Source organism: Coturnix japonica, chromosome 1, assembly GCF_001577835.2.
Source record: "Coturnix japonica isolate 7356 chromosome 1, Coturnix japonica 2.1, whole genome shotgun sequence".
NCBI lineage: Eukaryota > Metazoa > Chordata > Aves > Galliformes > Phasianidae > Coturnix > Coturnix japonica.
This window is the reverse complement of record NC_029516.1, coordinates 44,642,812-44,669,636: the sequence shown is the minus strand read 5'-3', so window position 1 is coordinate 44,669,636 and position 26,825 is coordinate 44,642,812. Positions and strand designations below refer to the sequence as shown.

Genomic DNA, 26,825 nt, shown 5'->3' with positions numbered 1-26,825 from the left:
TGTATTACCATTTGCAGGCACTTAGGACTGTGAGTTATTTAGATTTTGCGTAATGTCACTCTGTATAATTCTGGAGAATTTTCTACCCACAGTATTTCATTTATCATGGTCTCAGCACATCCCATAGAGATCTAAAGATTATAGAGAATCAAGGAATTTGTCCTTGAGAATATACCACCAACACCTCTGTAATATAGCAGTGAAGATAGATGCTGCACGCACGTCAGCCTAAAAGCTGATAACTGAAAGGGAATTTAACCTACACAGAACAGCCAGCGTTTTCCCTTGATCACTACAACGTTTGGATTTACAAACACTCTGTTCTGACCTAAAAGAAACTAGGCTGAGATTCACAGGCTCATTTCCCACATCCTACCGAAGCAACAAAGATACCAGGATTCATTACTGTGCCAAAAATCAGTCTTAAAGTGGAAAAGACAGGCCCTGTGATCTCTCACTTTAAAAGGCGTCTGTACATGGTTCGTGGTTGTTTTTTTGTGTGCTTGCTTTTCCTTACCAGAGCAGAAAAACAGAAAAACAGACTGGGTTGCAGATTTTAAAAGCCTGAGTCAACAGCATCACCTAGTGGTGAAGTGAATACAACTGCCAAAATCTAATTTCTATAATCACAACGCTGTCATTCTTCTGCTGAACCTCTGACAACCTACTCTGGCCATATAAGCACCTACTGGATATTCCAAGAAGAAGAACTTATTTCATAAGAAATCCCGACCTATTATTTGTTTCATACATTTTTATGTTTCTAATAAACTCCTATTTATTTCCATGGAAACTGTGAGAGATACAAAGAGCACAGTAACACTACTTGATAGAACAAATTTTCTGATACAAAAATCTGTTTTTCAAAATAGTGCCTCACCACTAGATATACATTTTTGCCAGCAGTAACAAGAACCTGCCTGTTATGCACATAAAATCTGCATCAATGGAGGCATCCTGCTGTTTTGCAGATGTTATGATGGCAGCACTGCTAGAAAAAGGTTGTCCACACAGTGCATCTTGCAACATCCTGAACGGATGGAAGTCAGAAGGCGCCAAATCCCAAATAATGGATAGATGTGGGTGGACAGTCCAGCCAAATCTGGCAGTCCAACCTGGTTCAGCCTAGTTCTGCGACTAATGGGGCAGAGGGACCCACAGATCGATGCCCCAGGAAAGAAGGGAAGGGAGAAGATAGAGAGATGGGCCCAAAGAAGGAAAAACAGCAGCACTGAGCTAAGGGAGAAAGCTAGTTTACTAGATATGTTAGCAAAATATGTATGAATTTGAGATAACACAATATCATAGAATCATAGAATCACCAAGGTTGGAAAATACCTAAAAGATTATCCAGTCCAACCGTTCACCTATTACCAATAGCACCCACTAAACCATGTCCCTCGATACAACATCCAGTTGTTCCTTGAATACCTCCAGGGTTAGTGACTCCACCACATTATAATACAATATAATTGGAACTGAAGCTAATAAATCAAATAAATGAGAGAGATTATACCCAAATCCCTTACTCTAATGCTGTAGGCAACACAGCTAAGGAGCACACACAGCAGAGACAAGCAGAGAGAGCCCTGGGACTCCCAGGCAGTTTTATCTTTCCCTCTGAACAGAAAATGGAAACAGAATAATGAAGTCTTCTGGGAGCTGTAGTTCACCCTTCTCTTCTGGGACTAGATCCCCAGAACTACTGACAATCTGTGGAACTGCAGCATCAACTCTTTAACTCCCAGCAACCTACATGATATTATGCTGTGGAATATCAATGACAAAAATCATAAAACCATGATAGTCCTCCATGGTCTTCAAACTGGTATAGAGCCTAGCATTATTGTGTTGCAAGAGAAAGGTTGTCTTCTTCTCTGGCCTGACTCTGGAAGTTTGAGCCTTCAGTTTAGTCAGCATTGCAATGTAGCATTCAGAGTTGATGGTTTGTTTGAGTTCCAGGAAATCCGGAAGGACCAATGCTTTCCTATCCCAAAAGATAGCGCACATCACTTTTGCTGAGGGCTGCATCTTGGAACTTGTAGTTTGAAGGGGAATTCACACATCACCACTCCATGGACTGTTTTGACTCTGGCTCATAGTGGTGACACCATGTCTCATCACCAGTAATGATGCGATCCAGGAAACTGTCACCTTCAGCCTCATATTAGTTTAATAGGTCCTGACAAACTTGCATGTGGTGTTTTTTCTCTTCCTGTACAACCATTCATGGAAACCACCTGGAAGAAACTTCTGCTATTCCAGCACTGCCACCATTGTTTCCAACACACTGAAGCCAATATTCAGCTCTGTTCACAGTTCCCTGATCATAATCTGCTGATTCACCTGCATGAGCTGATTGAGATGCTCTTCATTTTGTGGTGCGAGATCTGCATGTGGTCAACTGGAATGTGTCTTGTCTTTCATGTCATGGTTGCCAGTGCTGCACCACCCACTGCCTCACTGTGCTTACATACACTATTTGATATCCATAAATGTTCAGCACGTCAGAAGTGAATGGGTACCATTCTTTTCTGCATGGAGGAATTCAGTGACACACCTTTTCTTCATAAGCACTTCCATGTCAGACATCATTTTGTTAGGCTAGCTCTACGCTGCCATCCATCTCACAGTGACAAAATCTAACAGAATGGCGGCAGGAATGTTCAATTTCTACTGCCATACCACCAACATCTGCCTCTAACATCGTGGGCCAACATGATAAAACATGAGGCATTACTTTCAGAGTAAGTTAAAAGGCTGAAATGTTTTCTCAGACTACAACTGCACTTCACAGCAAGTTCACAGCAACTTTCCCCCAGCTGACATTGACCAAAACTAATAAGCCTTGAATGGTGTAATTCAGCATTGTAAGGATCCAGCAATTCACATTGGTAGGAATGCAGCAATGGAAGAAACACTACTCAGGAAGACTGAGTTATTTCCAGATCTTCACTTGCTTATATACAGCCTTGTATCATCAAACAAGTCTCCACATTACTCTCTGTTCAGGACTGCACACTGATTCCATCCCTCAGAAGTACACAGCAAAGTAGGCAACAAACCTGTTTCCCATCTCACCTCCAGAGCTCTCTTGTAGTCACCCAGATGGAAGGCACAGTACCCGATCCACAGGTCAGCATCCTCCTGCTGCTCACCCGCGTGCCGCTGAAACTTCGGAGGGAAGAACGAAAGCGAAATTGCTGTCAGCAGTCACGCACAGCTTATAAACATCAGTAAAGCAACAGCAGGCCCATTAATACCGCGGGCAGTCTGACGGCTGTGGATGCTGCTGGGTGCAGCCGCTCTCGGATCACAGGGAAGCAGCCGGCCGCGGCCCGCACCCGTTACCTCCAGCAAGGCGATGGCGCCGGTGAAGTCCCTCCCGGCCAGCAGCTCCTCCAGCTGTGGCACCTTCTTCCCTTTCTTCCTCCGCCTGTCTCCCTGCGGCGGGGCGCTCCCCACAGCCGGCTTGGCCCGGGAGAGCATCTGAGCAGAGAGAAGCCGGCTCAGAGCGGGGGCCCGGAGCGGAGCCGCCCCGCCCGGAGCGGGAGGAAACGGGGAAAGAGCGCCCGCCCGCCCGGCCCGGCCCGGCCCGGCCCGGCCCGCACCCCCCGCCCGGCCCCTCTCACCATCCTGCCGCCGGGCCCGCGCTCCCCGCGCCGCCGATGGCGCCGTTGCCGCGGTAACCGTGGGACGGCGGAAGAAGGAGCGGAGCCCGGCGATGCGGCCAATAGGCGCCGCGCGAACACGGGCGCCGTCCCCGGAAGGGCTGCGCTGAGCTGCCGGGGGCTCCAATCACCTGTTGCCAAGGGAGACGCTCCTGGAACGTGTCTTGGTTGTCCAGCTCCCCGCTCCGACATCCCCTGGCCCAGGCTGATGAGGTGCAGGGCACGACCAGAGAAGTGTACTGACCTTATGGTCCCCATCATGGTTTCTCACTAAACCACTTTGTTCCCTACCTTTTCCCCACCCCTGGTTCTTCTCCGCAACATCCCATCATGCAACCATAGTGTCCAGCCTTTTGGCTCACCTGGGCCACACTGAGTGAAGACAAGTTGCCTTGGTCCACATTTACAGATCGCACGCAGCTGTTTCCTTGCTGCTGAGCAATGCAGCCCACATGCAGCACATAGGTTGGGCATGCCTGCCGTAAAAAACTTGTTCAGTCCCCACATCCACGACATCCCATGATGCGTTTCATATGCTTGTAGTCTGTGGGTGCTCCCGAGAGCTTCTCCCATGGATCTTGATGGGATGATGACTCTCCTGTGGCAGCCTGGGAGCAGCTGAGATAAGGTGGTGGGGTTACTGGGTTTGTTCACTGGGTCCTTTGGGTAAGGATCAGGGGGAAGGCCAACAAGGCCAACATCCTGGTGGACATCTGTTATAGACCTTCCAGCCAGGATGAAGAGATAGATGAAGCATCCTATAAGCATCTGTCCAAAGAAGGGCTTCAAAGCTGGTGCACAAGTCTTAAAAGGAGCGCAGAGGGAACTGGGATTGTTCAGTCTGGAGAAGAGGCTTGGGGGAGACCTAATCGCTCCCTCCAGTGACGTGCAAGAAAGTTGTAACAAGGTGGAGTTGGCCTGTTCTCCCAGGTGACTATCAAGAGGACAAGAGGTAATGACTTAAAGTTGTACCAGGGGAAGTTCAGGTTGGACATTAGGAAAAATTTGTTGTCAGAAAGTGATGATGCATTTCCCAGAGAGGTGGTGGAATCACTGTCCCTGGAGGTGTTCCAGAGCCACGTGGATGTGGTTTAGTGGGCATGGTGGGGATGGAATGATGGTTGAACTTTCAAAGAGACCCGTGTAGATAGGAAAGGATGAAAGTATCAGAAAAAAAGACTGTTCCGTTGCTAAAATCCTCCCACCTGATCAACTTCACCAGTCAGGGAGACACTGAGCAGGAGGTCCCAAGGTGGGACACCAGCATAGAGGGAGCTTTGGACTCACCCAGAAGGACTGTTTATGTTCTCCCATCAGTAATCACTCTTTGCTGGATTGCTGCTTGTAGTGTACTGCTGTTAGGATGCTACATAGTCAGCAGCTGATACCGCGTAGGTGTTTGTAGTTTCCTGGTAAACATAGCCACTCCATCTCTATCACCCTAAATACAAACATGGAGAGTATAATATTAAATGTTAGATAAGCACACTGTGTGCATTTTAACAGCATACAATAGCTGATCCCTTTTGCAAATCCTGGGTAATTTTCAAGTACAGTTGTGACCTTGTTTCTTGTAGCATCTCTGGTATTGCACTTTGCTGCAAACAGAGCAAATCCCTTCTACTTAGAGGGGAACTCCATGCAACAGAATTTCCAAAGCATTAATTTTTATGCTGTCTGAATTGCACCACTAGCAAATCCAGTAAAGAGAAGCAATACGTTGCACTAATGTTGACAACTACCCTGAAAACACCTGTCCATGGGGAGATTTAATGAAGCGCCTGTACTCTTGGCATTTCTGCTTCCTTGAGAATAAAAAATGTTTTGCATCCCATCAGATAGAGAAAGGGCTTTTGTTGCTGTTTGTTCACTTTGCTACAAATAAATAGACCTGTTTGTAACATTGTTCAGCAATAAAGAATAAACTGCTCAGTTCCTCAGAGGAACTCTCCTCTTAGATCTGAAACGATGCTTCATTTCTAACTAAAAGAAGATAATAACTTTTGTAAATACCTCACAGCACTTTTCAGTACTGCCATGGAATATTCTGACTCCTCACAGAGAGTTAGGAAAAAGTAAGATTTAAGGTTTTAAGGGCTTTTCAAGGGCTTAAATGCCTAAGAAAACTGATTAAAGAAGCAGCAGAAGAAGAGATGTCACTGTGGGAGGAATTTTATATGAGATGCAAAATGAGATGGGAGACCTTCTGACCTTATCTGTGCTTTAGTTGAGGCAGTTCTTAGCCTGTACATGCGCCTTGTTTACTTTCGTTGCCTCAAAAAATAGCGTGTTCCATATGGGTTAGCTCCAGCTGAACTCCAACTTACCTGCAACATTAGAAGGTAAATTTTTTTCTAACTGAACATAATGGTTTGGTTTTCAGTTAGAAAAATAAAGACGTTTATACTTAAAGCAGAATTGTAGGTTACATTTAATAGCACAGACCCTTCTTAGCTGCTTCTGCATGACTCAGAGTTTTTCTGGAGTGCTCTTAGCAGGTGAAGCTGTGACTCTGTCAGATCGTTCCCTCATATGTGAGGTCTACGCAGTACTAAAGGATGGGTTGGTGATTTTGGCTGTGATTTCCTGTCCAGCCTTGCTGACTTACACAAGGAGGTGTATACAGAAAGATGACAGCCCAATCGCTGTTGATTTTCCAGTCTAATCACAACCAGCTGTCAATCAAAGTAACAGACTTTGAAGTCAGAAGGATTCCTGGGTTGAACTGCACATCTCAACAGGTAGGCTATTGGTTGAACACATAAACATCAAGTTATCTCCTAGCTTCTTGAGATGCTATCTATATATAATGTGTGAGCAACAGAAGTAAGGAGCGAAATACTAGAATTTGGCATTGTGAGATGTGGTGTGGGCTCTCTGCATATAGGAGTTGTCTAAAACCTGTCCAAAGCAGTAGAATTCTCTGCTTAAATCTAGTGTGTGCTAAATTGTGGAGGAAGACTGATGCAATTTAATCCTGTATTCTCATCAGCACCAAACTGACCTAAGTCTTTCTAGAAAAGTCTGGTGTAGATACGACTGGGAAAATGCAGATCAAAGCGGGCAGAGATGTTATGATATTTTCTTCATTTGAAATGCCAAAATGACACTTCATAATTTCAAAGCTAAGTTGAGAAGTTCAGCTACTCTATTAATAATGCTGGAAAACTGCTGCCGTTCTTACTATCACCATTCTATTAGCTAGTGGCATTATCTTGGAGACTGTGAGCTGTAGGATGATTAATGATCATGTTTATTCCCACACAGAACTGCTGAGAGGGAAATGGCCTATACTGACAGCAGCAAAAGGGAAGTCATACACCTGTGACTAAACACCAAGATAAGACTGTAATGATTTTAAAGAAAAGAAATGCAGAGAGTAGAAAATGTGGTTTAAGTAAAGAAGGGGAAGGAAAGGGAAAGCTAGAATGGACAGAAAGGAAAGACAAGAAATGGGAAAAAGTCATCATATAAACAAAGCAATAGGCTGTAAAGTGATCTTTCCACTAGCAACAACCACATGCTTCAGTTTCCGCAATGTCCAGCTAAAATCATGATTTTTCAATAATGATGTGTCACAACGTTCTGCCTCTTGTACCACTGAGAGTGCATCTGACAGCCTCTCAGGGGAAGTGATTTGTAGAAGTGAAAGGAAGGAAATATTCCCCTGCTAAAGCTACAGAGGCAATTACTGGAGATGAGTAAATGGGAAATAATTCCCATAAAGCAAAGATCTCGAAGAATATTTGCTTATTTTTTTTAATGGAGTTAGCAACATCTGAGCCTTAATCTGCCCTGTGTAGACAGTCCATGATGAGAGAAGGCAAAAGATCTAAGTCGATAGCAAAGACCAGTCTGCAGAGAGTTGACAGATCATGCATGCATTTAATACTCTTGTCAAGCCACAGTTGTCCACCTCAAGGCAGCAAATAATAGTCTTGTGAAACAAAGACCCTGAACAATGAAGCAAAAAAGTGTAATTTCTATACAGGTGTCTGCCAGTGATTGTATGACTTTGTGGGAACTGCACCTTCAGAAACTTCCTGAATCTTCCAGCACATCATTAAGATTCAGCCAAGTTAGTAAATATAACTTCAAACAGCTCTTGTATTGGATTTCAGCATCAGCAATTTTGGAAGTTTATGTATATGGAATCCAGGGACGGGAGGCAAGACAACCAGCAAATTGTGCAAATCCAAACTGCCCCCACAAGGCAGTCTGAGCTGGAAATGCAATGCATGCTTAGCTGGACCCACATAAACTTACCTGAGTCAGAAAGTCATATCACTGCAATTGCTGTGGACTGGAGAATGCAGTTGTTCTGGTCCAGGACTTGGGCTGAAATATTTATATTATTTATATTTATATTTATATTTATATTTATATTTATATTTATATTTTAACTTAACATGGAACAACCGTTCACCTTACTAACTTACTACATCCGCAACTGCAGTAAATACTAAATACTGAATAGCATTTCAGGCATCAACTACCAATTTTTTTTTACTATTCTAGGCTCAGGTCCACTGTCAAGTTGAACTTTTCACAAGGAGCACCTGCTAATTCTTTTATGGATAGTGGGAAATTCCCTCAGCCTGTCTTTATCTGACAGGGTTTGGTCTTTGATTGAGTCGGCAGAGATCCTTTGTTTTCTACTCTTAAATAAAGACATATTTTATCTGTGTTTGATGTCTTATATTAGCTCATATCACAGAACATTTTCCTCTGGCAGGAGTGCCTGACACCATAATTGGATACCAACACAGAGGTTGTTTGACTGAGTTAAAGCCAGTTGCAGCTGTTATCTCTGCACAAGATCTAATTTCTCTTCTCCCTTGCTATTGATTGGAGTAATTCAGATTTGAAGCTACAAAAGTCTGATTCAGCTGGGCCTTGTACTCACCATAAGGAGATGGTCAGTCCTTTAGAGAAAGAGTATAAAACCAAAAGTTGAGAGGGAAGACTTCTTTCTATTTGTTTAAGTAGTATACAAGTCAAGTGGCTGAATAATAATCATTTCAAACTGTATGAAATGGGAAGGGGTTAAAAGGAAGAACCTTTCTTCATTGAGCTACATGTTTATGTATTATGATCCATCACACATTTAGCTTCATATTCTGCTATGTGGCAACAAGCAGTGGGAAAACGGAGCCACCACCCAAAGTCCTGTAATGCCAGTTACAACTGTTGTTGTCCTTGTCTGCAGATTTCCCCTAACTAGTTTGTTAATTTCTGACAAGAACAATGGTGCTTTGCAGCTGGAGTGTAATTCCACTCTATAGCAGCAGCTATGAACTCCAAGGACAGAGTGATAAGCTTGTGATAAACCATGGAAATGACAATATAAAGAGGACTTCTGCTTTATCAGGGTTTGTTCCAGATCAGGATCATGCTGATCTATCAGGCTAATGCAACATGTGACCCACACATTTGCTGTTTATCAGGAGATAGCTTCAGTCCCAAAGAGTAATATTTGTGTTGCTTATTTTTTTAGATGTTCTTTGTAGACAATGAGGAAAAAAAAGGAATGAATCATTCCAATAAGTCAGTATAGCTTCTCTACAGCAATGTGTCTCATCATTTACATTACTTTCTTTGAAATCTGGGTAGTAGAAAAATTGACAACAATTGTTTGGAAGATAGAAAAAAAATGTCCTGGGTGTTCTCTGTAACATTTAAAGTTAAAGATGATATCCTTCTACTAGGCAGGCTAGACTTGTTACATACTGATATTAAATAAACACAGACAATATTGTTTTGTTTTCTTTTTAGTCTCTGATCACTTTTTCTTAATTGAACCTTTATCAAAACTGGAAGAGAAAAAAAAACATTTCTATTTTTTTCAACACAATCTTTTAAATTATTTTAAAGAGAGGCCAGAAGCTGCTAAAGCTTCAGACAAAATAGTTTAGATTGGTAATAGTGGGCAGCAAACAATCGTAACAATCATAATTAAGCAACTCTAAGATTATAAATAATTGCAGCAAAGTTTTTAAAAAATCGATTTTAAAGGAGACTGTCAAGATGTTTCACTCTGTGTAAGGACACAGTTGTACCACAATGCACGTTTCTTCACAAAATAGTTGACTGAAAAATGCTGTGTTGGTTGTCGTTGGGGAGAGAAAAAAATAGGAAGATGAGTTGATAATCTGTCTACTTTGTCTTTGGTCTTGCTAGGGCTATTGGTGCCAGCTTCTGCAGTAATAGTTTGCCTGGTGGCAGCTGATACTTTCACGTAGCTTTTTGTTTCCTTTGAGTTGTCTGTCATTTCCATTCCATATCTTTTATTTTCTCCTCTCTGAGTCATCAAGTGGAAATAATGATTTATAATCAAGCAAAAATTAAATTAGCTTACACACCATTGAAAAACCACTGAAAAAGGACTAGAGAACTATCTTACAAAGGTTGAGGGAGCTCAAGGAACAGCTTTGTGGGTATTTTTGCTCTTCCAATTTCTGTTCCTCTGAGTATCTTTGAGCATTCCAGAAGACTGAGAATAGATTTCAATCAGGAAGTCGGTGCTGATTATCTGATTCAAATACACTGTTGTTTATTATCCAATGAAACTGAGGTTGGAACAAACAAAGCTCCATAGAATTGGGAACTAAAAATCACTTTTCATTAAGTTCCATGATGCAGTTCTTTGTAGAGCTAATTTAAGCTGGTATTTCTAACACCCACACAGGTCTGTTATGATGTTTTGTAATTATGCAATATGTGCATGGATGCTGTTGTTGATGGTGAAAGGCTGAGTAGTATTTATTTATCCAGACAAATAAATACAGGACCTTGCTATTGAATGTTAATAGTCCTTATGCTTCTGAAGACAGAGTATGTGATAAGTTTCAGGATTTGCATTCAGTGATTCAAGAGGAGACCTCCATCACCTGTTAATAATGTTAGGATTACACAGATGAGGTGCTCAAACTGATGCACACATAACAAATGACCTATTGTACAGGTACTTGCACAAAGTAAACGTATTTAATGCCAGTGTTTTCACCTTTCTGACAAGATAATAACAGTAGTTGATGCCTAGATGCCACAGAATAATGGGATAATTCATCAGGGAAGTCAGATGCAGTTACTTAATACTTTATTCTTTACTTATAGTACTTTACTTATATACTTAGTTCTTTATAATTAGTAGTACTCTATTCCTTAGAAACTGATTAAACCTTGAATCTTCTAAGAGCGAATAAGTAGCTCTAGAAGATGTGCTTTAATGAAGCTTTTAGTATACATTTTCTGGATTAACCTGGGGGGTTTCAGGAGAGGTTATCTTTCTCTCTTATTCCCTGGGACTAAAGATCCCTCAGGCACAGGCAGCAACTAACACCAAAGTACAGAAGGTTTTGCTTTATTTGTGGCAGGCCTATCAAACTTTGTGCTTTACATATAAGACTCAGTTGTCTATTAGTTTTCTGTCGCTCTCATGATCTACAGTACCAGAAACTCTCACATTTACAGCACAGTGCCACACCTTTTCTTTGTCTTTTTTAACCCATGAACCAGGTGCTATTGATCAGTCTGCTAAGTACTTTGGGATCATGTAACAGGAGAAAGTGTGATGAGGAGTGTGTGCCTCACCCCAGCTGCACTCTCCTGCAGCACTCCCTTCTGCTCCACGCCACCTGAAAATGAAGGCATCCTCATGTGGTTTGACTTGACACTGAAAGATTATGCACACACACTGGGCAATTAAGAAATGGAGAAGTTAACAATTCATTTAACTTCTTCTGACTGGGAATCCCTATGGCACCATGAAGGCAAGGAGCAAGAGAAAGCGTAAAAAGATGCTGTTCTAAGGTTACAGCTGATTTTACCTTTTGTTTTTAAAGAACATTTTAAAGCTGCTATGAAAACTGAATAAATACATGCCTAGATACACAGGTAGAGAAACCTCATTGCTATTACATACTTATTGGTTGACCAGCAATACAAATACTTGGTTCTACTTGCATTAACTACATGAGTTAGCTGTTTCTCTCAGATAGATGAAGAAGGGTATAAAAAATGCAGTGATCTTGTTTTGCTGAAGTTAATGACAAAACTTCTATTGATTTACGTGGGTTAAGCTTCAGGCACTTGGTAAATACCTATAAAATGAGCCAATGGTGAGCAGATGGTCTTAACATGAAAAGCTATGTTCTGTTCTCAGTATGTGGCTCAATTCACATATAGTCCAGATCTTTATGTGAATAATGATTTAGAATTACGGTATTAGAAATGCTAGAGGTTTTCAAGGTCTGCTCTTAAATGATGTTTTGTGGTTTCCTCTGTTGTCAGGTGTAAGAAATTATGCAATAGTGATTTGCTGCTTAAAAAAAAAAGGACTGTGTAGAAAGTCAGTGGAAATACATTTGAAGTGTATTCATCATCTTTTAAGAACAGGCTTGGAAAGAAACCATGGAGTTGCAGCTCTGTTGTTTGTGTTTTGTGTTTTTTTTTTCTTTTTTGTTTCTTCTTTTTTGGGGGTGTTAAAATTATCTGGAAAGTAATAAAAGTAGGCAAGTAAACTGATAGATTATCTGACAGCCTCAGATTTCAGAGAAGCAGGAACTGCAGTAGGTGTGAACAAAGAGCCCAAATTCTCACCAGTCACACTTGGTACTTTATTTAAATTTGCCTGTTGATTCCTTTTATCTTGGGCTTCTCTTCCGTGCACAGCCCCATCCATAGGGCTTCTAGTATTTATTTTTTTGCCTCTCCTTCATTATCTGTACCTTTCTCAGTATGAATGCTTAGGAAATCCTAAGAGATACACTCGTGAAAATTGCCCCAGTGTTCTCTAGAGGGTGTCTTTTAGTGATGCCATTTACAATATGGATTTTGGTCCCACAGGTCTCAGGTGGGCCTGTGCTGCTTGGGCACTCTGGTGTGCAGTGCTCTGTGAGTACTAATGGACAAGCGCAACCATTTGTGCTGAGTCTACTCTATAAATGGAAATGAAGGCTTCATTCTGGAGGACTGCAAAGCAGACACTTCTGCCAGCAATAAAAGTGCTCTGATGGTAAAAGCTATAGGAATGAAATTGATAGCTTATCACAGGAGAAAATATATCCTTGATTTATGAGCCCAGCCAGCAAAGATGGTATAGCAACATAACTAGAGATGCTGGGCAATGCAAACATGAAGTAATCAACAGTTTTCCTTTGGGTTTTAATGTACCTTTTATTTTATTTCCATTTTAAAGAGTCTTTTTTACAGTCCATTTGTTCCCTCCCCTTAGTTCTCTCAGCTCATTACCGTGATGAAATGTTAGTGCCCTTATCAGGCAAGGTTTCAGGTAATGCTTCAGTTTTACAGCTTCAGCCTTTCCATGAGCAAACATTCACATCAACCTTTAGCCTCTCTCCTTTCCTGAGTTTTGCTGTTGTTAGTTTTTCACAAACCAAAGTGCCACCTAGGACACCAGAGGGATGGGCAGAAGTGAAGGAAGGAAAGGGGACGGGGAAGTGACTGAGAAGGACTGTACAGCTTGTCCTTGAATCTACAGCACAGAAATCTTTTTCGCACTTGCCAGAAATAAAGTCTACATAGGGTATCTTGAAGAAGGAGGAAGACTTGAAGAGGAAAGGAAAAGAAAGAACACAAAAAATGGATCTAAATTGAACAATAATGAATCAGCGGATGTTAGGTCTGGCCCTTTGGCTTTTACTCCTCTATCTGCAGCTATTGCAGCAAGTTGGTTCAAATAGGTGTAGCAACAACAATTACGTGATCAATGTGATGCTCATGCCTGACTCAGACTTCCCATCAACTTCTGAAAATTTGACATCAGCTGTGAAGGATGCCTTGTCAACAGTACAAAGTGAATTAGAGACAGAAGGTAAGGCAATTGGTGCTGGTGATCCCTCTCCCACTGTGGTTTCCTCTCACTTTTTGCCATAGCTTTCTACTCATCTGACCTTCATCAAACTGCTTCTCAGACAGGCTCTTTGGTTCTCTGTTCAACTTGCATAGATCTTACAGAAATAATAGTCTCTATCTGTGAGAAAAGAAGTGCTCTGGAGATAGGAAGAGCTAGATTTGCTTTCATAGTAACTGGACAGAGTCTTTCTGCTTTTTAGTTGGGACTGAGAACATGGGAATTGCTAAACTGGATCAGTTCGGACCAGTGATCCATTTTCATTGAAGAAACCGAGAAGTCCTTGATTGAAAAATTAGAACTATTCATCCAATTTCATAATTGATTCTGATGGGAAATCTCTGAGAATGATTTTCCTCTTGACTCCATCTGCTGATCACATAAAAATGTGAAGAGTCTGCCACTCTCACTGTCACTGTCTGTAGTACCCTGGGACAAAGGTTCCAAAGAAACTACTCACATTCTGCCCTCTAGTTTTTGTTTTTTAAGAGTTTTTGTTGAATTTTGTTGGAAAGTGGTGTCTCTAACAAAGACCAGCACTAAAAATACATTGCTGAAAGTACTCAAACCCAGCAATCAACACCAGTGCAAATTCTTATCTCATCCTAAATGGTGGGATTCAGGTAGGTGAGTTTCCTGGTAGAACAGGACAGTAGACATCTTTGCACAAGTCAACTCATGTGTTGGAAGAAGAGGGATACGATGTATTAGTGATTATCTCCAGCTCTTGAGGCTGTTCACCTCTATGTTGCATTGCAGGAGTAAAGGTTACAGTCAATGCCTCCTTCCACCACTTCAGATCATCGCTATATGTTTCACAAGGCTGTCGCACCAGCACCTGTGAAGGTGTAGAGCTCATCAAGCAAATTTTTGTGAGTATCTGGTTTCTCTAGGTTCATTTCCTAAGAAAAAAAGACTTACTTTCATATATGTTTGTGCACTTGCATGTAAGTATGCATGCATCTGTGATTCTATGTCTGTCTTTCTGTATTAATTTTTGAACCTGTTGTTCAATTCCAATCTAACTTGAGAGGTAGGTGAAGATGTCAAAGACACTCCCATACGTTTTGTAAAGACAAGCAGTCAAACGTACAGACCTTATGAATGCTTCCTAGAGGCTGTCGTTTGGTAGCAGTGCCAGCTGAAGCAGACACCTGCTTCAAGCTACTTTTTGCATCTTCAGGTTATCCCTTCTGTCATATCTGCACAGCTCTTTGTGGGGCCACATAGCCAAACTAATCAAATAATAAGAAAAACAGATCAACAACAGCAACAACAAAACCCAACAAACTGCAACAGCAACAACAAACTACCCAAATGCTCCAACAGCCCACATGGAACAAAGAGTGCCCATTTCCAGCTAATTCAGTTCCCCGATCCATCGGCTTACAGAAATACATATGCCAGCACAAAGGAGGGAGCAGTGCGAGCTGGGAGCGTGCAGGCAGAGGGCCTGGCACTGATAACAAAGAATAACATGTGACTGTGCCCAGAGGGCAAAGATGAACTGTGTGCTTGCCTCTCACTGGAAATGAGATATGTTTTGTGGGAGAAAATGTGTGAATCTCTGAATGTTGGGAAAAGTTTCAGTTAGAACTGGTGCCTTGCAAGGGATTCAAGAAGCTGTGTTCCAGCGGATGTTGTCATGTCTAATCACTGTCACCTCACAGTGAGGCTTTGTCAATTAACTGTGAATTCTCTCATCTAACAATGTATGGCTGCATGCTGTAGTCTTTGTTAAGAAGTCCTTCACGGCACACAAAACTGCTTTGGTCTGTGCTTTCATGCATGTAGTTGCAACATCTTAATCCTAACCTGCTCTGCTCTGCTCTCTCTCTCTCTGTTAAGGTTATACTCTTACAGGTACTATTCTGTACTGTGCCTTTTCGTAGCTCCCTGTGACTCCTCCCTCCTTCACTCTAGGTTTGTTCTTTTAACCTTTCTATGTCTCCTTTTGAATTCTGTCCTTGCTTTTGCTGAGTAAATTCTGGGACTTAATTCAAATCTTAAAATTCTCTTCAATCTCCCATCCTTCTCACCGTGCCACCACATTGCCCCCACTACAGACCATGTCTGATCTCTTGCAGGAAAATGGCACTCTTGGCTGTGCTGTCATAGGACCCGCTTGCACTTATGCTACCTACCAAATGGTCTCGTAAGTACCGTGCAATATTGTGTTGTTAAAGATATCAAGTGTTGAACAAAGTTGTTTTGTGCACATCAAACCAGCAGAGACACTGGGCTTTGGGATACATCAGGCACTTTGATGTCAACAGTCAGGGCAGAAAGGCTGTTGTGAATAGCCACTTAAGTTTGGAAGGGAAAAGCCCCTCCATGAGCCCACTGATGCAGTCTCATTACTATTAGCTAAGTGTTTCTAATTGCTGATGGTGGATTAATATTGGGCTTAGAAGACATGACTTATCAACAACCACAGAGTGAAAGGGGGATGATAGCTTGAGGCACTGGACATTGAAGAAATGCAGAAATGAGGGTCCTTCTGAGTGGGCTTTCAGTTATGGAGAGGAGCCTGAGTTCAGTGCGGCATGAGAACACAAAAAACCTCAATTATCTTCAGTAAGGAGTGTTTAGACAGGGAACAGCCAATTTCATCCTAAATCTTCTGCCTGTGAAAGCATTTCTGAAGACTCAGTCTCTCTACTATAGTATTACACGTAAATTTGTGTAATTCTGTATTGCATTATACATTAATATGTTCATTCTCAGGTATCAGGAAAACATGAGCTTAATCTGTATAGCTTTAGCACAACTGATTAAAAAAAACCAAACACACACATCAGTTGTGAGTACAAATCAATACCATTACCCATGTGAATCATTCTTCCTGCTTTAAACCTTGGTAGCCTTTTGGTTTCACTAAGACATACAGATAAGACTGGGGTACTTTTACTTCAAGCTTTATCAGCTCTATACTTTTCTTCAAATGGGTTGACCAGAATTTAGTTCAGTATTTCCAGTGAAAGAATGTGATTGATTTATAGAAGAATAAAGTTAATAAATTATTATGTAAACGACCATGATAAAATATTGTTCAGTGTGCCCCACTTTATTCATTGTGACTCCTAACTTCCTTTGTTTTTCTGTCTGCTGGATATAAAGTTGCCCAGAATGATGCCAAAGTCTTTTTCTCAGACTCTGGTACAGTTACAACAGCATACAGTAAATAGTATAAGTAGAGGAAGTTCATGCAAAAAATACTGTCAGGCAGCTGGATTTGCCCACAGTACAGATTTGCAAATCAGAACAAGTGATTCACTCTAAACCATCTTAAGTCAAAGAGAAGAAGGTCCATTTTGTTATGAAACACTCTCCTTGACATTACATCATCTATGTCTGTCTCTGTTGTGACAGCTTTAAAACCTGTAGTTTGTGAAGTGGCACTTAACCTGGAAAATCATGATGCTAGCAGTGCTGATGAGCAGGTTTTCTTTGCAGGCATAATGCCCTGTCATAAAAAAAAAAACAACAAACAAGCATGCAAACAAAAGAGACTTCCCAATAAGCAAATGAAAATACTTTTAGTGTAGTCTGATAATCTGCAGCATCTAGGGAAATACTTTTAGCCTACTTTTAAGTATCTGTACAAAAAATACCATTGCTTTACAAATCTGCTGCTAGCAGAGGATATCATTACTTGGTATCTCTGACTTTCGTTGCTGCCCAGTTCGTAAAATATAGTGAAACTGAAACACTTTGAAAATGATTTTGATGGCAACAAAGCCCTCACCATCCAGCATGGCTGCAATAAAGAGATAGAATACATATCACATTCAAAATTATATAGGTGGGCAGAAAATCATCCACCATTCATTGCAAATCAGAGAAGAGACCAAATCTCTTTGTGGATCCAAAACTGACATCACAAAGATGTCAAGAATGTTGGGCTTCTTAATACTGAGCATGCAGCTCAAGTTGTAAATACATTTTGTGACCAGTCTACGGGTGTGAAATGATGTAGCAGCGGCCTTGGTGCGACAACAATCCATTCAGACGTGTCTTCTTGTCTCTCCCCTCAGAGTTGACACAATACTGAGCCTGCCTCTGATCTCTGTAGGGAGTTTTGGACTGTCCTGTGACTACAAAGAAAACCTAACCCGTCTTCTGACCCCAGCTAGGAAAGTGAATGACTTCTTCTATTATTTTTGGAATGAAATTCAGCAGCCATTCAAAACTAACACTTGGGAATCTGTCTACATTTACAAGAAGAATGACAACTCGGAGCAATGCCTCTGGTAAGATCCAGATTCATTTCTGTCTCAGTTGATGACCTAAAGAGCTCCATCTCCATCCTCAGGCATGGTTCCTATAGGCTGTCCTACATGTCCTGCATGTTGGGAGATGCCTTACTGCTACTAAGGAGTGAGAGAAGGAAAAGAAGAATTACACCCCTCAGCTATTCTGCACATTGGAATACTACACTCTGTCTATGTTTAAGTATTTTCAAACCTTTTCTCTTCCTACAGCATAGCACAAAAGTTGTTCCTGCTGCAAATACCTGTTTACTCCATTCTTGATGTAAATATTGTGACACAAGAGTATCCTCTGTCATAGTCTCCATAAATGCCTTTTTAGGTCAGGGATCTTATCAAGCTCTAAACATTCAATCTGAGTGCACAATTATTACTCCAAAACATTCCAAAGTTCAAACAGGATCTTTTCCTGTTCACCATTACCCCCAGCACTTGCAGAGTTGAAGCTATAGGCTCACCAGTTTTGAAGAAAAGGAGACAGGAGACCTGAAGCATCAGCCTATGGTGTTTCTTGAAAATACCGGATTTTCTCCTCTCCAGATATAAAACACTGTTTCAGTCAAGTGGATGCTTTCATATACTGACACTCATACACTCAGCCCTTTTTAGATACTGAAAGGCTGCTCTCAGGTCAAAGAAGATAGCTATTATTTATATTTCCAGTTCATATCCTGAGGATGTTACAGAATTTTAAGCAAAATTTACAATTCTATTGCCTTCAGACCTTCTTTATAACTTCTGAAATGTTAAAGCTCCTTTTCTTTCATGCTGAATTAACAAAAAATTTAAGATTAATTTGCTGTTTCTTCCCACTTGGTTGTCATTATTAATCCTAATACAGATAATATAGCAAGCTATGTCTCCAGCTATGCATGGGGACTTGTAAGTTAATGATCAACAACTCAATTCTTGATGGAGATGGGAGCAAAAATATTTTGTAGATTATAGAACAGTGTTGCTAAGTCAAAACTTTGAAAGCAAAGAAAATCCTTTTCCTCTTTCCTCTGCATTAACTTTATTTCAATCAGAATGTCTCTTTTCAATACACTGAGGAAAGAATATTTAGGAGTTGGCTGCTTTTGTTTAATCTTTAATCTGGCTTTTACTCGCCATTCTACTTACTCAAACAAGATTACAAGTGCGGCCTTCTACAGCAGAGCTTCCTAGAACCGTTTCCCATTAGTCTCACTTACTCTAAGTTCCCCACAATCCTTATTTTTTCCTTAACTGTTAATGTCTTTTTGCATTATTGTATTCTCTAAGCCCATGCTTTGTATGACCAGCCTCAAATATGCCTGGATGACTTTTCAACAGTCATTCTTTTGTGCTCTATATTGATTTTCTCTATTACTGGTCTAGAAAAAGAAAAATGCTCCACTCTGTCTTTCAAACACTCATGTTCTGTAGACTGTCTGTCCAGAGTTTTCATTTATTTAGGATAAACTGCAGAATGCACGTGAGGAGTTAGCTATTTTTTGACTCTATCTGTGCTCCCTCCCTTCTTCTAGGTACATGAATGCATTAGATGCTGGAGTCACACAATTCTCCGAAAAACTGAAGTTTAAGGACACAGTGAGAACACAAGATCAGTTTAGAAAACTTGTGAAAAATCCCCAACGGAAAAGCAATGGTAAGGAGGGGCTGAGGGCGCGTTTTTCTCTGCAGGTATGTTACTTTTTCATGGAAATCAGACTATTCTCTTAGCTACATTTTAGGAGTGGTCTTTGCACAGTGAAGCACAGACATCATTTCACACGGATGCAAATAGAAGGTGGCACAAACCTCTCAGATTCCTCTCCCTATCCCAATAAAATATAGGGGAATATTGTCAGGGATGAATTCTCCCATCTAGATATAATGTTACCCTCCTACATACTCTGTTTTGTGAAAGATTCAGAAATCCAGGAATCACAACTTCTCCTAGTCTAGGCCTTAGATATTACAGGAATGCTTATTTCTCTACCATTCCCGTGTTTGCAGCTCTGATACGTAAATGGTCCTCACTTGTGCCATCAAAGGGCACTTCTTCTGGAAGTGATCTACCTAAACCTGAAAAATAGATGAGTAATACCTCATTTTCTGCAAAGACTAAGCACCTGGCATCAGCAGGCCAAGGGAGCACAAGAGTGATAAGTAAACCACTTAAACTATTACCTGAACTCCATATGACTTATAAACTTTCATATTCTGTAGCCTGGATCACATCAGAACTGCTGCTGCTTACTTGAGTGACATAATGGTGGTGCTCTGGTGCAGTCAAACACAAAATAGAATAGGCATAGAGGCACTTTCTACAAACTGACTTTACCTCAGATATTCCCATCCCTCAGATATCCTGTGCAGGCAGTCCCAGCATAACACATGTAATGTGCCTTAGTCCAGCACTGTTATGCTGCCTGCCACTCAGGCACAAGGGAACAAGCAAATGTTCTTTCTTTATCTGTACTTCTCACCTCCATTTTTGCCCAATCTATAGTGATCATCATGTGTGGCACTCCAGATGACATCAGCGAAGACCTAGGGACGGAGACAGTGGATAAGGACATTGTTATCATCCTGATAGATCTCTTCAAGTAAAGTATCACCTTTGCTTTTCCTATTTTCTCTGCACTTTGCTGAAAGGTAGAGATAATAGAGATAGATAGTGTAGAACTGTTTTGTTGGAGAAATGCTTTATCACAAAATGGTTTCCATTGTTTCTTTCCTCTTGTCATGCTCTTTTTATAACTTGTTTTGTGTATGAATCATGGCACATCTTCTACAACATCCCATTTAGTCCATGAAAGATTTTTCTAAGGCAGTGACCAGAGCAGAGATAGTTAACTTTGTCCTGTGGACTCCTCAGGGCAGGAAGCTGTGAGAATCAGAGTCCAAAGTTGCTCATGAGCTCTTCATGTGAGGACTGTAAAGTTTTCATATACACTCTATCCAACTGAAGCAGCTGTGGAAATATGGCTTACAGTCTATTTTTCTAGGATCCATTTACTCATTATTAAATGTCTTAAAAGGGAGGTGCAGTTGTATATTCCAAGGAACAACAACTTTATAGCTGCAGAAATCTAACTTTTCAGATATATTCCTTACTACTCAGCCTAAGTATTCTGTTGTTCGATTTCATCTTCCTATTACTAATTACAAAATCGCTGTAGTCGAGGACAGGCATTGACTAGCTTTATCAGTTGTGGCCTCATGAGCTTTGAATTAATAAATAACTGGACCAAGAGCTGATCTCTGGCCTCAAGCTGAAGTGACAAAGCACAACCCACAGCCATACGGCTAAATCATGCCCAAACTGCCTCTTGAGATTTGTTCCTGTCACCCTGATAAGTCATGGTCTGGGAGAAAGCTAGTTGATCTAGACCAAAACCATGTCCAGGACTACTCTGCTGAAATATTTGTCCTTCTGGTACACCCAGCTGCCTCAGACCATCTTATATGCTACCCTCCTTAAATCTGCTGCATGTCTTTCTGATCTCAAAGAACTGTGATATTAAAAAAGAAATAAATTACAGATAGTTAGATCTAAACTTAAGTCATAGGAGAAGACAAAGTAAATGCTTCTACAAGTGTCACGGCCCTCAGGCAAATTGATGAGTTTATATTTTCTTCAGCTCTGAGTCCTGTTGCACCCAGGACACACACAGTGTTTAAGCCTCCCTCAAGGAAAGGGGAATGCTGTAGAATTATCCAGTCGCGTGGAGTCTAATGAAGTTTCCTTTCCATCTGGTTAGTTCAGTTCAAGCCTGAATGAAAAGCAATTTGAAATTATCTGGGGTTAAAAGTGTGATGCAGAAGTTGTAAGGTTCAAAGAAAGGCAGGAACAGGGCAATGGAGCTGGGATCTCATCTGTTGTCTGAAGAGTTGGGATCTCATCTGTTGTGGTCTCCAAAAGCCCTTAACACTGTACTTACTGAACAAACAAACAAACAAGCCCTTAAAAGGATGATCAGAAATGTCTAAGAGAAGGTTCCTACAAAATGAGTTTTTAATCAGTCTAGCTATAGCAATTGCTGAATTCCTCTGCAGTACATGAGTCAATATGTGCTTGCCAGCCTGGGAAGCTCTTCCAGATGGCCTTTCAGGATGATGAAACCAAAGACGCCTGAAAGCTACTAATGTTCCTGCTTGTTTTAGCATGCTTTCCAGTTCACACGGTTTCCTTTGATTTTCCCAGATCACTGAATTAATAAAATACATCAGTAGGATGCACCCTGACCTCTCTGATTGTTGATGCCCTTCTATTAAATGTTTTCAGGGCAACTCCTGCTTTTATCAATTCTGCTGTTATCAATTCTATTCAATATCAGAATTAAAGAAACGTGTAAAAGAGTGCCAAAGAGGCCAGAACCATGGATGACATGAAAAAAATGACAGATTCCATTACTACGTATTCCGGAGAGAGACTCTATTTTAATAAATATACATTCCTACTTTGAAGAAGAGAAAATAGGACAGAAATCAGTTCTGTTAATAATAGCATTATGTTTCAGATTGCCAGATCTCCTTATATTACCTTTTGATAAAGTTAAGCACAAAAGTTGGCGTGAGAGATTGAACAGCATAAAGGGGTTTGTCTGTGATGAATTTTTATTTATATAAAAAAGTTTTAACCTGTTAAGTAACAGCTCCACTGGGGAGGGGGGGGTGGGGTGGGGGGTGAGAATGCTGTTACTGCTGCCCCTGTTCCTGACTCTTCATGAGGTTTTCCACTTTGCTTTGCAGGAACACATACTTCAGGAATACTACCTCAGCCCGTTACATGCAGAACGTACTCGTCCTGACTCTGCCACCAGCTAATAACAACTTCAGCACAAGGACTACTGACACTAGCCTGGTAACCATGCTGTTTTATATCTGATCATCACATTCAGCTCCTACACACTCCTACACTAGGAAATGAAAACTGAAAACAGTGATACTCATCCCTTGTTGTGCCCTTATGTTAGCGTTTTCTTACATCAATGCAGAATGGCATTTCGTTCTACTGCAGTGATGTAAAAATGCAGTGTCGTAAGGCATTTCCCTGTAGGAAATGCACACGTCTTTTTAAATTTCCTGGAAAGCTGAAACTATGCAATCTCTGTATCTGCTCACCAATACTGATACTCCTGCAGTCTGCCCTGGAACCAGACTCTTACAAGAGAGTTCCTCCCAGGATTTTTGGCTTTCAGCTCTGGCTCTCCAGCTTTTGGCTGGCTTTACTGAGTTTCCAGATCCCTCAGCCTGGGTTCAACCTCTTTTGGGTGCCAGCTCTGTGGCAGGCAGCTGGGAATTTTGGCACAGCTTCTTGCCCCTGAGCTGTGGCCATCTGGAAGCTCAGACTTGTTGGCAATACACCAGATGACCTGCACTGAGAGTCTAATTCAAAGCCAAGAGCTTAGCATCCCACTGAGCACACCTGCTTAGAACCCACAATGTAGGATTTCTTGAATCGTTTTCTCCAGAATCAGCATGCCAGTGCTTTACCACATGCTTCTTATAAGCTTTTTTCCCTACTTTCCCATCTTACTACACCAAAAGCATGTTGTTTACAACTTTACACTTCCAAGAGAAAATATCGATATAGATCGCCTGTGTAATCACTCAGCATTCAGATGCTGGCCTTCCATGCTGGAAATTTTGCCTATCCAGATAACTAAAGTTACTGTATCATTAAAGCAGAAATACAAACTCTCAAATTGCCTTTTTTTCCCCCCTCCTCTTCTAGCTGGAAGATGACTTTGTTATTGGCTATTATAATGCAGTCTTGCTGTTTGGACATATTCTGAAGAAATTTATCTTCTCCCAAAGCCCTGTGTTACCTCTCAGCTTCATCAATGAATTCCGAAACGTCACTTTTGAAGGTAAAAATGTGCTGTTTATCTTGCTTCACAGCTGCTGCTCTGAACAGCTTTTCTTGTATTCCCACAGAAATGTATGGTCCTGAGCAGGGTTCACTGAACTGAAGAGGGAAAAGAGATTTATTTTGAAGTCCCCTTAGGATAAGTCCCTTCTACACTAAAAAACATCCAAGCATTTCAGTAAATTTTAACACTACTGTAATTTTTCTTTTTCTTTTTTTTTTTTTTTAATCATTTTTAGCACATAAGTTATCTTCAGTATTAACAAAAGCACAACATAGCAATCATGCAGAATCACCTCAGTGCCGCTGCAATTAACAGCAGCCTGTTTAAGGAGCAGATTCCTTTCTGGGTCATGGCCTTTTCACAGAATCATAGAGTCACAGACTCATTAACGTTGAAGAAGGTCTCTTAGGTCATCTAGTCCAACCATCAGCCCATCCCCATCATGCTCACTAACCACATCCCTCAGTGCTAAATATGCATCTTTGGTTATCCTTTGTTTGCAGTAAGATTCTGGGTGAGATAAATTTGTGTTCAGGTTCAACATTCAGAAATAGCAGCAAACCAGCCTAATAAACATTTTTGTAATCTCTAGAGAAGATTAGAGTTGTATTTAAAAAATACTGCTGTCAAAGGAGGGGTGGGAGGAGGGGAGAGAGAGCTTCCTTGGCAGCAGAGTTGCAGGACAGGGATGGGGCCCTAAAGCTGGTGCCATTACTTTGATAAAGGGCTGAACTCTCTGTAAGGAGACTTTTCAGAGAATAAAAGAGATACTAGAAAAGCCAAGAGTCTATGCTTCCTCTAGAGACAACCCGGCATTCAGGTTTCATTTTCAGTTCTCCATGGGTAGTTAAATTGTGGCAATGTCTTTTCAAAGCTCTGTACCAGAGATCTCGTTTTGGCTTTAGAGAAATGCTTATGAAATACGGTTAATGTTCAAAACATCTCTGAAGTCCACTCAGCAAAATTTTAATCAGTTTCAAACTGTTTTTAGTTTACAAAGGCATTGTAGGCCTTGATCGAAGGGCTGGAACACAACTCCTATGAAGAAAGACTGATGGAACTGGGCTTGGTTAGCTTGGAGAAGGCTCCAGGGAGACCTCATTGTGTCCTTCCAGTACTTGAAGAGAGCATATAAACAGAAGGGGGACCTATTTTTTATATGGTCCGATAGTAATATGGCAAGGGAGAATTCGTTTAAGCTAAAAGAGGGGAAATTACAGTCAAGTGTTATGAAGAAATTTTTACTTAGAAGGCAGTGAGGCACTGGCACAGCTGCCCAGAGAAGCTGAGGGTACCTCATCACTGGAAGCACTCAGGGCCAGGTTGGATGGGTTGTTGGTCCTTGGCAGCCATTGGCCACAACAGGGAGTTGGAATTAGATGATCTTTCAAGTCCCTTCCAACCTAAGCCATTCTGTGAGTCTGTGATTCTATGAATTCCTCCTGGAGTGTGCATCCTTTTGTATACTGTTGAACTCATCTCTTTGGTTTTGTTTGGTTTGAAAGATAAGTTGCACAGACATTTTTTCTTGTCTCAAATTAATTCTGTATATTAGTTATGGTTTATTTTTTTAAAAAACTCCTAGAAGTGAAAGGTGTTGAATCACCTTCATTCTTCCTTGTGTAGACGCTGGCTGAGTAGAGAGTCCAAATAATAATTGTTTCAATATGTAGAAGGTGAACTGTGAAAAACTTAACACCAATTTTTAAAGTAAAAAGGAAAAAGGCCATTTCCAAACAAAAATAATGATGCTGAACTTTAGCAAAAATAAAAGAAATCATTAGCAAGTGCAGCAAAAGAGCAATGTGAAACTGATCAAAGAGACTTTCCTGCACAAAAAGAAAGGAAAAAATGGTGGTGAGATTTTCAAGAGTGGTGGATATTGGCAACACTTGCTCTTGTTCAAGTGCCTGGCCTCATGAGATCAAAGCCAAGCCAGTGCTGAGGGATGTAGAAGGTTCCACCCTAAAATCCTTGGAATGTTCTCCATAGGCAATTTCTCAATGCGCACACCTGCTGACTTTAGGAGTCAAGAGGTTGATGGGAAAAAAGAATGTGGTTAAAATAATGTTGTTAGAGTCAAGCACGTAGCTATCGAAAGAGTTAGAGGAATGAAAGTAACTCCACATTTCCTTTCTTCCTGACAGACTCAAACTGCAGAGGGAAATGGGCAATTTCCCTTTTCACCTCTAAAATGATCCCTTCAGGGGAGTTTAATCTGCCATTCTTGGTATGCTGAAGAAACCTGACATATATATCTTTTCTATGGCTAGAGGGAGACTTTCCTTTTCTGTGCAGTTAGTTCAGCACCTCTTACTGTGTTCTGCAGAGAAAATGTGGTGCACTATGAAGGCAGAAGCAGCGCAACACTAAACTGATATGTGCTCTAGCATGTAAATAAAGAAGAAAAAGATCTTGAGCAACATAAATCCTTTCATTTGTCCCATTATTCCTGCTACATATTTACTTATTGGACAATACAAACCATCTGACTAATTCTGTGTGTCCACAGGTGTACAGGGTCCTGTGACTCTAGATGCATTTGGAGATATTGACAACAATCTGACCCTACTGTACACGACACAGTCTGGAAGTGATGTACGTATGTTCAGGAAGCAACTGCGTATGAAAGGAGAAACAGAATGCCATGCACTATCACATAAGAACAGTGTAAATAACCTGATGTGATGGCATGCCAGGGCATACTGGGCATGCTGGGAGGAGGTCATAAGGGGAGATGGGCAGGATTGATGTCATCCAGTGGTTCACTAAGTGAAGTGCAGCTAGTGACTCATACATTTTTTTTTCAGGAGAGGGGAGGAGTAAGGAAGAATATGGCAGCCAAACATATGGCTAATCTGAAGAGAACACACCAGTGTGGCAGAAAGAGCAAGAATTACTCTGTTGAAGTTTGAGCTATACATTTTTAAGAGTAGTTAGGAACAAGGGACAAAAACAAAAACCAACCAAACAAAAAGAGACAGAACTGCTGCTGACTGCATTTCTTTACTCCTACAGCCACAGTACAGAGTTCTTATGTATTTCAACACTCAGAAGAACAAGACGTATGTGGTATCTACCAGTCCTGATTTCATCTGGAAGAGCCACAAGCTGCCTAGTGATATTCCAAGCACTGGTGAGATATCTATTAAACGTACCTCTT

General features: G+C 41.1%; 2 protein-coding genes across 10 annotated transcripts in view; one reads left to right on the top strand and one right to left on the bottom strand.

Moving 5' to 3' along the window:
* TTC26 (tetratricopeptide repeat domain 26) overlaps positions 1-3,878 on the bottom strand; it is a 44,396-nt gene extending 40,518 nt beyond the window's left edge. For 6 of the 8 annotated variants that reach the window (XR_004307046.1, XR_004307047.1, XM_015861770.2 and 3 more), the window contains exons 1-3: positions 3,633-3,878; positions 3,352-3,489; positions 3,082-3,174 (exon numbers count right to left, since the gene is read on the bottom strand). Coding sequence is in view for 5 of the 8 variants with exons in the window: in XM_015861770.2 (XP_015717256.1) it covers positions 3,082-3,174; positions 3,352-3,489; positions 3,633-3,863 (462 nt within the window). In the remaining 3 variants the exon portion in view is untranslated. Of the gene's footprint in view, positions 1-3,065; positions 3,177-3,351; positions 3,490-3,632 lie in introns of those variants that run through there. The other 2 variants (XM_015861776.2, XM_015861786.2) reach the window with 2 other exon arrangements.
* Positions 3,879-12,981: 9,103 nt separating this feature from the next.
* The window catches only part of GUCY2C (guanylate cyclase 2C), a 41,680-nt gene continuing 27,836 nt past the window's right edge, over positions 12,982-26,825 (top strand). Inside the window, exons 1-10 of one of the 2 annotated variants that reach the window (XM_015861856.2) lie at positions 12,982-13,506; positions 14,305-14,417; positions 15,633-15,700; positions 17,583-17,798; positions 19,325-19,446; positions 20,293-20,389; positions 22,539-22,650; positions 23,524-23,659; positions 26,175-26,260; positions 26,681-26,798. In XM_015861856.2, coding sequence (XP_015717342.1) covers positions 13,296-13,506; positions 14,305-14,417; positions 15,633-15,700; positions 17,583-17,798; positions 19,325-19,446; positions 20,293-20,389; positions 22,539-22,650; positions 23,524-23,659; positions 26,175-26,260; positions 26,681-26,798 — 1,279 coding nt within the window. In that variant the 5' untranslated portion in view covers positions 12,982-13,295. Of the gene's footprint in view, positions 13,507-14,304; positions 14,418-15,632; positions 15,701-17,582; positions 17,799-19,324; positions 19,447-20,292; positions 20,390-22,538; positions 22,651-23,523; positions 23,660-26,174; positions 26,261-26,680; positions 26,799-26,825 lie in introns of those variants that run through there. The other variant, XM_015861864.1, reaches the window with a different exon arrangement.